This window comes from Alosa alosa, chromosome 14, assembly GCF_017589495.1.
Source record: "Alosa alosa isolate M-15738 ecotype Scorff River chromosome 14, AALO_Geno_1.1, whole genome shotgun sequence".
NCBI classification, from domain to species: Eukaryota; Metazoa; Chordata; class Actinopteri; order Clupeiformes; family Clupeidae; genus Alosa; species Alosa alosa.
Window position 1 is genome coordinate 24,027,891 of NC_063202.1, and position 15,230 is coordinate 24,043,120.

Consider the following 15,230-nt stretch of genomic DNA (forward strand, 5'->3'; position numbering starts at 1 on the left):
GAGTGGTGGGTGTGAGAGAGTGTTATTCGTGAGCAGGTGAGTGGCGGGTGTGATCACCTTCCTTCCTCTGCACTATTCTACTATGCTGTTTGTATAACTGTCAGAGGGTCTGTCATGAGAACTCAACAGCTGGCAGCAGCCATGTGCAGCTGGCCCAAATGTGTGTGTGTGTGTGTGTGTGTGTGCGTGTGTGTGTGTCTGATGGGTGGAGTAAGTGCGTTCATGGGAACATCCTCATGCCATGTTATCACATCCACAGAACTGTGACTCATCAATTATGAGGACATTACATCTTTTTCACCATACAGCCCCCCCCCCACACACACACACACACACACACACTCTCTCACACACACACACATAGGAAAGCCAGTTTTTTGGTGGAAAAAGGTGACAGAAAGAAAGGGAAATTAAGCTTCTTATTGTGAGTGTGTGTGTGTGTGTGTGTGTGTGTGCGTGTGTGTGTGTGTGTGTCATTAGCGGTGTGCACCTGTGCATTGATGCACCTGTTACCTCAGCCTCATAACCCAGTAGGACATACCCCATGGAGCTCCACCACACATTCTCTCACCATTGTGTGTGTGTGTGTGTGTGTGTGTGTGCACAGTATGCACACCCACGGTTCCACCGCTGTCAGGAAGTAGTCATGCTGCTCACCCAGCAGGAGTTTTACATTCTAATGTTCCAGCGATGCCGTCTGAGCACTGTGTGAATGCCCTGCGTGCTGAGAGACCTCCTGAAAGGCCTGCTATATCTCTCCTGTCAGGAGAACAGTAAACTCGGAGCCGGACCGCACCGCTGTGCAGCACAGAATAGCACAGGATCCAGCCCACTGTCAGCGTCAATACATGGACCTATACCATTACAGGTACAGCTGTCACTCACAGCTGTGGAATGGGCTTTGTAGTATAATTTTAAGGTTCTGATATGAGGAGTTTTTTGGGTATGGTACAAAAATGGTAGCATTCACACAATGTGGAAGTCTGTTTAAAGTTATACAAAAACTGACAGCAAGTGTATTAAGTAGTACTGAGTCAACTATATAGCCTGGGGAACAGCCAGAGAAAGCTGACACTTGACTTATTATGAGCAGAGTATTACAGTTTTTCCCTATTGCTTTAATGCTTGTGTCAACTCTGACATCCCGTTTTCAAAACAATTAACACAGAAGCACTTTGGCCAAAATGCCACACTCAAACACTCAAACACTTTAAAACATGTAGCAAAACGTGTTAAACCAATGAAAATGTGTTAAATCATTTGCACGAGATGACTTCTGCTGAGAAGGTGAAAATCAAGATCAAAGTGCATCTAAGCAGTCGTGATAAACTGCAACAGACCATAAACATGTTCAGTATGTGTGCAAGGTAGCCATGTTACATGTCAACTTGAATGTGAAAGTGTGAGAGTTTTTGAGTAGGACATGCTCCTAAATACACTTGCTGTCAGATTGCTACTCAATCCAAATATACACAGTGAATTATGAAATACTTTATTGAGAAGTAACAAATTTTTCTCATGACATTGTGACACATATGAAAACATCTATTCGTCTATCGTATGAACTGTTCACATTTATATTTTGAAAAAAACTTCCAAAATATTTTTCGTTAAAAAAGGGGTCTTATAGAATTTAGCAAAGAAAGACAGTATTCAACAATGTAGGATCTTGTCACCACATTTGTTTCAAACTCATAGAAAATGAACACATGTCAAATAAGGCAACCATTCCCTCAGACATTTCCTAGCTACATCTACAATATCTCCCTTGGTGACAGTCAATGCTATGCAGTAACAGACGTCTCTCTTGGTGACGGTCTATGCTACAAAGTAACAGACGTCTCTCTTAGTGACGGCCTATGCTATGCAGTAACAGACATCTCTCTTAGTGAAGGTCTATGCTATACTGTAACAGACATCTCTCTTAGTGAAGGTCTATGCTACGCAGTAACAGATGTTTGGTAATCACCCATCCGCAGCACACAGTTGCTAATTGGGAATCTAACCCTGAAATGGGATTTTTCACCTGATTTCCTTCTGAACCAAGAACAAGGGCTTGACATTCAAATATACTGTTCTGGTGAGATGCAAGCCAATGCTCACATAGATAAAAAATGAAAAGGAGAGAGAGAGAGAGAGAGAGAGAAAGAGAAAAGTCATGCCCCTCCACAGAACCAACAGAAACATTTTTAGGTTCTCAAATCCAGTCTAATTGTGGTGTCCTGATGTTTGCATGGTGATTGGAATTAAGGCGTCTCTGACCTCAAGGTCACCTGGCTTGTTCCGCTGAAGGAACACATTTGAACGTTGTGTGTGTAATTGTGTGTTTTGGCTCTCAGTGGCATACATCCTTTACTACTGAAAACTTCAGTATGTGAATTATTCAGTTCCTTTGTGTTTGAACTGACAGCCAACAGTGTTCTCTCTAATACTTTTGAGATATCCTTTGCGAGGAAGTGAAGAACCCCGTTCCAGAGGGTTCTATGAGAGTTTGTCTCGGGGACTTTAATCTCTTTTTTTTCCATGGGAACCTGAAAGGCTGTTTAGTCTGTTTGCACAGCCATGGTTCTCACTGCAGACCTTGGTTCCAAAGGTTCTGGGTTTTACTGGAAGTAATCCATGAACACAACCCAGAGCTTGGCCCAATTAGCAGCTGCTGGTCAGTGTACAGTAGGAACCGTTAAAGTCCGACTGCCGTTGAAGCCAACAGGATGAAACGCAGTGGTGGCCCGTGACCTCTGGTCTGCACACCTCCACCTGTGAGCCGTGACTAGCAGAGGTACTCGGAGCGTGAGCTGTCGCTCTTGTAGGTCATCTGCGAGTCGATGCTGGAGCGCGAGCACAGCAGCATGCGCTCGGACTCCGTGTACCGCCGCGACCACAGGTCGTGTGACGGCACGTGGCCGTTCAGGGGCCTCTGCTTCATGGTCAGCGTCTCGAACTTGACGTAGGACTCCTTGGACAGGTCCTCCTGGCTGTCGCCACCGGACCCGCCCCTGTCGCTGGACCCTCGGCAGTAGAGCGAGACGATCTTGTAGGTGAGGAGCAGGATGAGGGGCACGACCAGCACACAGGCGATGCCGCTGACGATGACCAGCATCGGGCTCTCGCCGTCGCCCAGCGTGGTGAAGTCCACGCACTGCTCCTTGCCCGGCGCCGTGGCCTTGGTGGCCAGGCACACCTTGTAGCTCTGGCCCGGCGTCAGGTTCTCCAGGAGCTCCTTGGCGCGGCCGGCCTGCGTGCTGATCCGCGTCTCCTCCCCCCCCCTCCCCGCCATCCGTCGGGGTACACAGGATGGACACGGGCGCGTCGCCAGGCATCCCCTCCGCCGTCCACACCACCACCGCACTGTCCACCGTCTCCTCCACCACCTGGATGTCCACCAGGCCGGGCTTGGCGTCAACGGGCTTCTTTCTGTTTTTGTCATTCTCCGCAGTGCCCCCCATCCCGCCCTTCCGGGAGGCTGCAGGCGGAGACCTCTGGATCCCCCCACCTGGACCCAGTCCCTTCTTGGGGGTTGTGGTGGTTGGGGCCAGGGTGGTTGTGGTGGTGGTGGTGGTGATGGTGGTGGCAGTGGTGGTGCTTGTAGTTCCAGAGGAGGAAGGAGAAGAGAGGGGCGTGGGGCCCGTTAGCGCGGTGGTGGACCCTCTGCTGGCATCCCCCTCGGGGCTCCTGGGGGTGATCTGTGGGGGGAGGGGGGTGGTGCCTCCTTCCCCGGCCACAGACACAGTGATGTAGGCCTCTGCGTTCCCCGCCACGTTTTTGGCCTTGCAGCGATAGTCTCCTGAATCTTTGTAGAGGATCCCATTCAGGCCGATGATGGACCAGCGAACTCCCTCTCCAGGCGACTCCTGGACCACTGGTGGGGCATCACAAACAATACATCAGACACATAAGCAGTTAGTGACACAAGTCATAAGGGAGTAGATGACATAAATAACCAAGTTCAGCCAGTAAGTAACCAATGACTCAATCAACCGAGATAAGCAGCCGGTGACTAAAACAACCAGAGATGACATTTACCTAAATACTAGCTGAGATTTCTTCATGTTGAACATTTCATGTTTCATGTTTAAAAAGTCTGGTCCTGGATTTGTGAGATAGACCATATCTACTGTTTATTTGGGCCTGATCCATTTCAGAATGCTCTGTGTGTGCAGCCCTCTGCAATACTCTCTCCTAGGACATCCCGTTCAAGGTCTTATGAAGACCTGATGGCCACAGCTGAATGCTCTTTCTCCTGCTATCCCCACCTTCCACAGCCGTGTGAGGGTGACGCTCCGACAAATATCAGCACCATTTCTAAATGATCCTAATGGTTCTCCTGAATCAGTGAGAACTGTTTGTGCTGTTTTTTTCACAGATCTTTCATAGGACCTCTCTTGGCTGAACATGAAGAGAGTCTCTCTCTCTCTCTTTCTCTCTCTCTCTCTTTCTCAGCAGCATTTTAGGCAGATCTTGCGTCATCATTGATACTTGGCACGGCTTGCATATGTTCCAAACTATGTCAGCAGTCATCCAGAGGCTTAAGTCATGTAGACACACATACTTGACTACTCCATCATACCGACAGGCAGGACTTTGTGTGTGCCATGAGAAAAGCTTGGACACTATGAACTCCCTTTGAAAAACAGGGACCCTAATACTGATACAATCTGCAATAGTCTGCACATATTTGCTACATTCTGCTGAAAAATATTCTTCATTCTTCATCTTCAATATTTTAAAACTATTATGATGTGGTTGTTATCTAAGGATAACTCATAGTTCATACTTACTGCAATGCAATTTATTCTATTCAGAATGACTTACATATCACAGACATGATCAAACACACACATGCACACACACACACACACACGCACACACACACACACACACACACACACACACAGAGAGAGAGAGAGACACTAACATCATTTCTGAAGGTGAAAGTTCCAGAATAATCTGAACACCTGAAAACCATGCATCAGCAATTTGCTTGAGCAGTGGTCAGCGTATTTACTGACCATACTGTACATTAAGCCACATTAAGATTGACCTACATACCATGAATCTATATTGTAACCGGCGACCTACCACGGACAGTGGTCAGTGTCCAGTGGGTCTTTAGGTGGGTAAAGGGACATTAAGGGATTAATGTTAGGGTTAACTGTTAGTCAGAGAGCTGTTAGTCAGCTTTCTTGATTAAAGGAGAATTCCGGTGTGATATTGACCTAAAGTGTATTGACACATGATACAAAGTGTGAACGTATGTCTCATAGCCCATCTCAGCTTGAAAATAATTCAGTGGAAATGCATGGATTCCAGTTGCTGCTACTGGAAGAAACTGGAATCCATGCATTTCCACTGAATTATTTTAGAATCTGATCCCTTATCATACCTGTTCATTCTTACTCGTTCTTTCGACTTATCGCGGACTAAATTCAAGATGGCTGCAAAGCGCTAAACCGTGGAAGATACTGTCTGTATAAATCGCCTTGTAAGTAAACTACCAGTGCTTTTTTTCAAAGTTCTCAATGTCTCGATTTTAAATGTCAGGGCCCTCGAAGTCTACCAATGAAGTGTGGAGATACATTGAGCCCTCATAAATGGGTGTAAAACAGTGATTTATTTGCATGGCTAGCCGATGCGGAAGCACCACTATTGAAAAAGCTGTTGGTAGCATCGGCTAACTAGCTTCAGATTTTTGGAGTGCAGGGGACAAGCCGAGATGGGCTATGAGACATACATTCACACTCGGTATCATGTTTCAATACACTTTAGGTCAATATCACACCGGAATTCTCCTTTAAGTAGGTGTGTACAGGTGCTTTATTTGTGTTACCATGTAGGTCAGGAAGGATGCAGGTGGGTTTTAGCTATGTGCATGTATCTAGGTGGGTTATATGTGCATGTATCTAGGTGGTAGGTAAGTCTGCTGTTGCATATAGTCTGTGATAGTGTGTGTTACCTGAGTAGGTGTGAATTACCTGTACTTTTACCTGTGTTAATAGAACAGAACATGTCATCTGTGCATGGGTGGGTTACCTGTGCAGGTGTGTGTCATTTGCACAGCTGTGTGTCTTACCTGTGTGGTTGAAGGGCGAGCCATCGGCTCTGGTCCAGGTGAGGTCGGGCGTGGGCTTTCCGGTGGCGTCGCAGCGCAGCAGCACGTTGCTGCCCAGCTGAGAGGTGATCTTTGTGGCAGAGGTCTGCACCGACGGCTTCACACACTGGTCCAGCTCGGCCCGTTGGAACAGAACCCCCGCCAGGTTCTCTGGCCCGCTGCACGCAAGGAAGGCATCCATCAGAACTATGGGTGTTTCGGCCATCTTGGAGAGCTCAATCATTTTAGAGATCTTGCAATCGCAGTACCAGGGGTTGTCTTGGAGACCTAAGAGGAGATAGAAGAAGGATTTTAGTTTATATGGTTCTAATACGTAATTTGACACACTGGCTTTGTTTATTGACATTGTCTAATCAGATTCCTTTTAATTCTATGTCAAAGCTTCTTTGCAATACACAAGTCAAGTTTTTTATGCAAGTCTAACTGTTAGTCTAACTCAAGTCTAACTGTTAGGTCTTCATTGACAGCCTGTTTGTGGTTAAAGGATAATTCCAGTATTTAGGACTTTGAGTCCCTTGAGTGGTGGACACCGAAATTTTGACGATGGGTCCTGTCTTGACTTTCTGACTCGTTTTGAATCGCCTTTGACTGCTTCAGATCGCTGGCTATGGGCATGCACAAACATGTCCTTAAAACAACCCTTAACGTTCGTTTTCAAAACTGTGCAACTCACCTAGTGGTTAGTGGTGTTGGTTGATTATTAAAAACAAATATATTGACGCAATGTATGATTTAAATCTGTGTTATTTGCTAGTGGAACTATTTTTTCAGATACCTCACAACCTCGTATAAACTTCCGCTCGATATTTGAGTCTGAAGCATAGACAGTAAAAGTCTATGGTCTCGCGGAAAGACTACAACCAAATGTAAACAGCCCCCATTTCCACGCAATAATATCAACGAGCAATGAATCTTCCAAAAGAAATCAATGGGATTTTATAAAATGCCAAATAAAACACAACAGAAACTGTATTTCACTACGCTACTTGTTTTGGAACATCAGCAAACATCACTAACCACTTGGTGAGTTGCACAGTTTTGAAAACCAACGTTAAGGATTGTTTTAAGGACATATTTATGCATGCACATAGCCAGCCACTCTGAAGCAGTCAAAGTCGAGACAGGAGCCATCGGAAAAATTTCGGTGTCCACCACTCTAGTTCATCCAAAACAAACCAGAAAAGGGACTCAAAGTGCTAAATACCGGAATTATCCTTTAAATGTCACTTTAGAGATGTTCCTTTCACCCATCGGAAACATAACTCTCCATCCCATGTAATGGAACATCAGGTGCAACCCATAAACACTGTTTATATGGGGTCACATATGTGTCTATAGATAAACACACACACACACACACACACACAGAGTACTTGCACATACACTGGCTGTCACAACAGCAGCAGACAGGAAGAGACAGCTGTTGAGGGCTGGGTGTAAATGCACTCAAAGAGGTGTGTGTGTGTGTATGTGTGTGTGTGTGTCAAGGGTCTGACAGGGAGAAATGTTTGGGCCTGGGTGTGAACAGCCTAACCCCCCCACACACATAGACACACTCACACACGCACACACACACACACTGTCATGGAAACTGAGAGGAAGACTATGAGCCTTCTCCAAACTGCAGGCTTAACACCAGGCTAAACAGCCACTAACACTCTTTGTTCCATAATGGAATACTGTTTGGTTGGTTCCATTCTGTACACATGAAGACATCATTGCTGCACACAGAGGGGAGTCAATCCCAGAGCCTCGCTCCTTGCATGCTAGGCGAGGACAACAACACACCAGTGACTAACGGCTAAGCAGGTACATAAAGCATTATCACGCACAGCCTATTATTAGCATGTGTGCATCATCTGCTGGCATTACTATTCCACAGTCTATGGATCTTGTTTTGGAGATACTTGGTATGATTACTATTTGATTATGTATCCATTCATCCTATTTGAACGGGGCCCTATGCACTTCCTATTTATCGTCTATGGGCAGCATCTTTTCTAGTGATCTTCTCACATGCCCGGAGAGGTGTCCATTAAACAGCCACAAATGGCATTAGTCCTGCAAAGGATGGAAATGAGATCACACACAGGATGTCAAAACCACTGAAAGTGGTCCCACTTGATCCTATTTGGCTTCAGATGCACGCACACGCAGAGCATGGGAAAGCAGGCACACACAGGCATACACAGACCGCTGTCTCAGGTTCACATGCACATATAGGACACAAACACACATTCTGCACAAACACACACACACACACACACACTGTTTACGGAAGCCCCATTACCAGCTTAGCCCGTTCTTAACTGAGGAAACCTGTCCGTGGCTAAGTATAGCCCTAGCTCAGGTATAAAGAACTACCTCTGCATAGAGAACTACCTCTGACATTTAGTGCATGCTCATGAATTCTGGGAAGATGTAAATCAGACACTTCAAAGTGCTTAGCATGTGGAGGAATATGAGTGAAGGTCATCTATGTCCTCCTGAGGTCAGACTTTAACAAACCCCTCATTGTCCTTTCACGCATGTTTACAAGAGCTATGCTAAAGCAAGCAGGGGCTGGTGACATGGTATTTGCTTTGGTTCCTAAAACTTGGTTCCTGTTGCAGATGGCATGATTTCATCTGTTCTGCCACTTTCTACAAAATGAATAAAATAAGTCACTTAGTCATGCAGAGAGAGCAAGAAAATGTGAAAAAGGTTGAAAGTGTCTAGAAGGTAAGGCGAGGAGGAGAAGGGTCTGGGACAGGTGTGGGGTGCGTTTACAGTCTGGCCTGTCCCCCCCTGGGAACGGCATGTGTTCTTCTCCTGCCCAATCCTAATCCCCCCTCTTCTTCCTTCGGCCACCGCGGTGGCGAGCACAGGCGGCTTTTTCCGCTGGGATTAGAGACACTGACCTCAAACTCTTCATTAACATGCCCGGCCCGCCTCTCTGCCACGCCTCCAGGGCGAGAGGCCGTCCCCATCTGCAGGAGTGGCCATCCGCCAGCCCTACTGGCCTCTCTCCTCAACATGGCCGCCACATGGACGCATGTCAGCATGAACGTGGTATGCAGGACTCCGTATCGATGCAAACTACACCCTTGACCAGCCTTCCTGCACCTGACCAGCCTCAAACACTTACACCTTAAATGCGTACACCTTTAGCCAGTCTCTGGTAGCACCCTAATGCAGCTTTATTCATTTGATTCATTGCACAGCTGTTCCCTACTCCCTGAAATAAACATCACCCCCTTGGTCATTGTGACGGAGTGCCGTCACTGCGGTTGAGTATGCGCTGTGACTGCCATAGCAACGAGCCTGGTCAAGCTGTTTTAGTACTTCACAGACCCGGGGTCAAGGCCTGGTGGGGTCACTGCTGTCTCCCTCCGCTACAGTCATTTTCAACCACTCTGTACTTTCCTCCCTCAAACACTAGACAGGCCTCTTTGTACCCTACACATATGTACACTACACGCTCAACCAACCTGCCTCTTTGTACCCTACACATATGTACACTACACGCTCAACCAAACCGCCTCTTCGTACCCTACACATATGTACACTACACGCTCAACCAACCCGCCTCTTCGTACCCTACACATATGTACACTACACGCTCAACCAACCCGCCTCTTCGTACCCTACACATATGTACACTACACACTCAATCAACCCGGCTGCACTCTGCTCCCCCAATACACTACCATATACTATCAGCACCACCATACACTCTCAATGCTTATTACACGGCTCTTCACAAGGCAAGTAGAACGCTCCATTGACTTGAATTGGATTTCCCAAAGTTCTAGCGGTCATTATTTTCGAGGAAAGGACCTCTGAAAAACATAATGACCGCTGTCAATGGCAACAGAGTTTATGCTTCTAATTCAGGTCTTTCACATCACTACACAAGGACTGGAACTTCATTCAAAAGTGAAAGCAGACGTTGATCAGCTGTGTTCTAAAGAATGTTTGATTCAAGTTCAGCATGTGTTGTTGCGAACTATTTGTTTCTCAGCAAATGCCACGATGAACGGTAACAAAAAGCTAGGCTATGTAGGCTGAAGTCATATCATGGGGAATTTATTATTTTGTTTTGGCAAGTAGCCGTGTAATAAGCGGGATAATGTATATTATTGGGAAAATAAGTCCCTTCAGGGCGGAACCCCCTGTCGGGACTTATTTTCCCAATAATGACCGGCATTCTATACATTATCCCTTACATAATGACCAAAACTTGACTGCCCGATATGGCTGCCACCTGCACCTACACCCTTCTGATGGAGATAGTACATCTCCTGACACCCTGCACTCTCTAACCCACATGCCACCCTTGGCCATACCCAGCAGCCCCTCTGCACCTTACGCCCACATGACTACACAACATCTCCGGGCCCCGGACCAAGGGCTGCCCAGTGCTCTGGGTGTGTGTGTGTGTGTGTGTGTGTGTGTGTGTGCTTCTAGTGAGCTCGCTGCTCCAACTGTGTGTGTGTATGTATGTGTGTACACTAGCCCCAGATGGGTAAAATGCAGAGAACACATTTCCTACAGGACAAATAAAGTATAACTTAACTTATCTTTGGCCATGTTTTTTGGACACAACATCCAACACACAACACACATCGAAAACGGAAACGTCAGAAATGGAGCTTCACACACCTAGCATGGCTGGGGTTTCATCAGACTAGAACATCTTTGTATGTCTGCGTCATACTGTATATCACATATGTGTAAACAAGGCTACAGATACTTGCAAGCCACAGTAGAGACACACCCTCTGTGCTGGGTTGTATGGACGAGCATGGACACACAGGCCAAACTCAACCCCACATCTGAACATAACGAACTAACTAACAGGATGAAGATGTAGTGGTGGAGCAGCCCCGGTAACATCAGCACCTGACATTCGGTCAACTCGCGTTCGACTCCACAAATCCAGCATCCGTCACTTGCCAGTATGTTTTCAGTCATACTACATTAGACCTATCAATGACTTCAATAGCCATTTATCACGACAGATTGTATACATGGTAGTCTTTCCCTCACCAGACAGACACTTGCTGAGAAACATCACATCTCTTATGATGTCATAAACACATCACATCTCTTATGATGTGAGGACCACAGTTCTGTGCTTAAAGTTCTTTTTATCTTTGATTCTTCCTAATTCAGCAACAAAGAATCCACCAGACAATCACTCTTGCCATGGGCCAAAAGAGAAGCCACATCTCTGATGATGATGCGGTGGTCATGAGCACTTACCCAGAACCACCCTGGTGTCGTTGGTGCTGGGCAAAACCCCTGAGAAGGGCGGCCAGAGGTCAAGCAGGTCGGAGGGCAGCGTGGCCAGCTTGTTGCTGGAGATGTCCAGATAGGTGATATTGACCAGGTAAGGGGTGGCCTCGGCTGGTATGCTGGTCAGCCGGTTGTTGTGGAGGTCGAGCGTGCGCAGGCTGGGCATCTCGGGCAGCGACTCCCAGGGGAAGGACGCAATGGCGTTGCCGTCCAGTCGCAGCTCGTGCAGCACCTTCAGGTTGTAGAAGCTGGCCGTGTCCACGGAGATGATGTTGTTGTAGGTGACCCACAGGTAACGCAGCTCCGGCAGGTAGTAGAAGGCCTCACTCGGAATGCGACGCACCGCCGTCTTCTCCACACGCAGCTTCACCGTATCCACGGGAACGTTGACTGGGATGTCCGACATGTCCTGGTCGTTACAGAGTACTGACCTGGGATACACACACACACACACACACACACACGGAACACACACTTTGAGTCTCTGGAATCAATGATAAGCAGGACTACAGGAATCAAAGGAGATAACAAATAAAGCGGCTCCTAATTCAGAGGCATTTGTTGATATTGTAGGTACATAGCTTGTAGGACTTTTTTTCTGAAAATAAATTCTAAAATAAATAACTACATGAAAGTCTGCCTTCCTTTTTATCTCTTCCCAACCATCCTTGTCCTGTCAGAGCAGTCTTGCTGTCGGCTGTTCTTGAGCTTGAATATCTATCTGGTTCTTTTTAGGACATACTGTATGCTACCCCTTCATATTTTTACACTGTATTTATTTATTTAGGTGATTATCTGCAGTGATAAAAAGGTCATAGGACTGTTTATGTATTAGGACTGTGTGATTCCAACTGTTCATGAAAACACAGCAAGCATGGCTTACACATCTGCACATTACAGAGTGAGCAGCCTATAGGCAGCTTATGGAGAGGGGCCTTTGTGTGGCAAATATAATATGGCCTTAAAACCTTAAAATGGCCCAATTCTACTGAGGTTTACTCTAATGTGCTTACATGCATCTATCAATTAATCTATTTGTTTATTTATTGTTTGTTTTCAAATCAGTCTAAATTGTCAGAAATGTCTAAATGGTCCTTCTGTAAGAAGGAATCAAAGTTTGCATCTTAATTATTTTTGCATTAGTTATGTAGCTCAGTTTAACTTTCCATAACGTTCCATTTCAGTTCCATAGTTGAATTACATTTACATGTATTCATTTAACCAACACTTTTCATCCAAAGTGATTAACATACAGTATGTCAATTCTCTTACAAGGCACTACATTGTCCCCGAAGCAACTTGGGGTTGAAACCACTTAACCAGCATTGATCATTGCTGAGTCAAAGCCCTTTATCAAGCCCTACATATTAAATAGATAAACAAATGAATAAGGTTGGCTGAGTACATTAACTAATTGCTAATCCCATTCAGTCCAATCTAAAGTCTTTAATTTACATTGTGCCACTGACAAACGAACATTGCCAGGGAGGGCTTTGGGGAGCTAGACATTGAAATAAAGGGATAAGTCATTATGCAGATAAATGCAATGAACAAATCAACCAATAAATCACAGAAATAAAGTGAGGTTAGGGAAGCGTTGTTGAGTAAGAGTGAGAGCAGACTACAGCTAGACTCCTCTGGGTTTGGGTGGTGTGGCTGCAAGCTGCAGATGTGCAGTGGATGAATCCACTGGACCTTTTTTAGCCACTGCTGTGTGGAAGGACCTGATCAGAAGGTGAAGCTGATCTAAAAGTGATAGGTTGGGATTAATCGAGCTGGTCAATGACATGTGTCACAACTACAACCTAGAACATTCTATTATGACGCCATCATGTGTTAATATTTGTAATTACATTATTAGAGCTACCTGCCATTGCTTGAATGACTCACACAAATGTAACCTGGCATACACTGAGTAATTCAGACAAGGGCTCAGGCATTCATGTCTGTTAGTAATTCATGTCTGTCAGTAACTAATTTAGGTAGATATTTCATAATTAACTAACACAATCATAAAACTATAATTATTTTCTAATTCACTTAGATGGTCTACTAAGCATGCCCCTCCTTCATTAAAGCAGCATAATTTCCCCAAAAAAGGAATAGTTTATTTTCTATAGTCCTCAAACCTGACTGTGGAAGATTATTTTTATCATTATTATTTCATAGTCCTTGGTGCTGTATTTTGATTATATGGATGATCTAAACGTGGTTGCCATTGTCCGGTCTGAAGGGTAAACCTGCTTAAGGGCTGGACGGTGAGTGTGCGCTCTTACCTGAAGCCTGTGCCGTCGGCGCGTCCGTGGAACACACAGGTGCACTGAGACGGGCAGAAGCAGAGGCTGGGCCCCAGGAGGAAGAGGAGGATGGCGAGGAAGAGGAAGAGACGGAGGCGATGACAGGAGACAGGCGGGCGCATGGTTCAGACGTCCAGGCCTGGCCGAGCCTCACAGCGAGGAGTCACCCGAGGAGGAGAACGTGGAAGAGACACATTCGCACTCATGGGAGGAGAGCCCAACGGCGCCGCATCCCGGCAAAACACAAAGGATTGTGGGTGACCAAAGACCACAAAAATCCCAAGAAAAATAACCTCCGGCCACCTCCAAAGCAACTCATAAAAGTGTAGAATAGTCCGTTTGCTTGTTGTTTTGCTTTTCTTATTCCAGCTACGCTCATTCGGACTGTCCAGTCTGCTGCAGTCTCCCTCTGACATGGGCGGGGTGAGGCCAAAGGTGGTGTGTGTGTGTGTGTGTGTGTGTGTGTGTGTGTGTGTGTGTGTGTGTGTGTGTGGACAGAGGATTAGCAGAGGGATTTCTCCCGACTGAGTAGGTGGCTCTGTGGGAGGAGGGGGGGAATAATTAGTAATAGGGCCACACGCTAATCAGCTAGCACACCTGAGGCACAGAGCGAGAGGCTCCTCCTCACGTGTCCATGGTCTCTCCTCTCGGCCGGCATTAGTCCCTGCTGCTTCGACGCGGTCCGTCCATGGTCTCTCCTCTCGGCCGTCATCACTCCAACAGCCACGAGGCAGCCGTGGCCTACTGGTTAGCGCTTCGGACTTGTAACCGGAGGGTTGCCGGTTCGAACCCCGACCAGTAGGCATGGCTGAAGTGCCCTTGAGCAAGGCACCTAACCCCTCACTGCTCCCTGAGCGCCACTGTTGTTGCAGGAAGCTCACTGCGCCGGGATTAGTGTGTGTTTCACCTCACTGTGTGTGTTTTACTAATTCACGGATTGGGATAAATGCAGAGACCAAATTTCCCTCTCGGGATCAAAAGAGTATATATACTTATACTTACTACTTATTTACTCCCTGCTGCGTCGACACGGTCCGTCCGGCGTCTCTCCTCTCGGCCGTCATCATGCGCTGCTGCCCCATCAGTCGCTCCTTCTCCTGTTTCTCTCCATTTCTTTATCCCACACACACAAACATACACACACACACACACACACATGTGTGTGCCTCAATCCCACATTTCTGTCTTTTTCTCTTCTTTCTTAAACATAGTTTCTTGCGCTTTCTCTCTCTCCACACATACACACACGCATACACACACACATGCACATGCACACACACACACACACACACACACACGCACACACACACACACACACACACACACATAAAGAATATCCACAGTCACTCTACCATTATAAGTCATCTTTATTTAGTAAAGTAATGTTTATTTACAGACATTATGTGTCATAAATACCCTGCATTTCACTCCTTTTCTCCTTGATTTGATCCCCTCTCTTTTTCTCTGTGTGTCTTTATTATAGTGGTAGTGTGTGTGTGTGTGTGTGTGTGTGTGTGTGTGTGTGTGTGTGTGTGTGTGTGTGT

General features: G+C 46.3%; 1 protein-coding gene across 1 annotated transcript; it reads right to left on the bottom strand.

The window, feature by feature from the left end:
• Positions 1-2,646: 2,646 nt before the first annotated feature.
• Positions 2,647-14,060, bottom strand: lrit3a (info leucine-rich repeat, immunoglobulin-like and transmembrane domains 3a). The gene is given in 5 exon segments (XM_048263183.1): positions 2,647-3,259; positions 3,261-3,859; positions 6,071-6,376; positions 11,357-11,820; positions 13,666-14,060. Coding segments are annotated over 5 exon segments (2,001 nt in total). The 5' UTR covers positions 13,809-14,060; the 3' UTR covers positions 2,647-2,770.
• Positions 14,061-15,230: the final 1,170 nt, after the last annotated feature.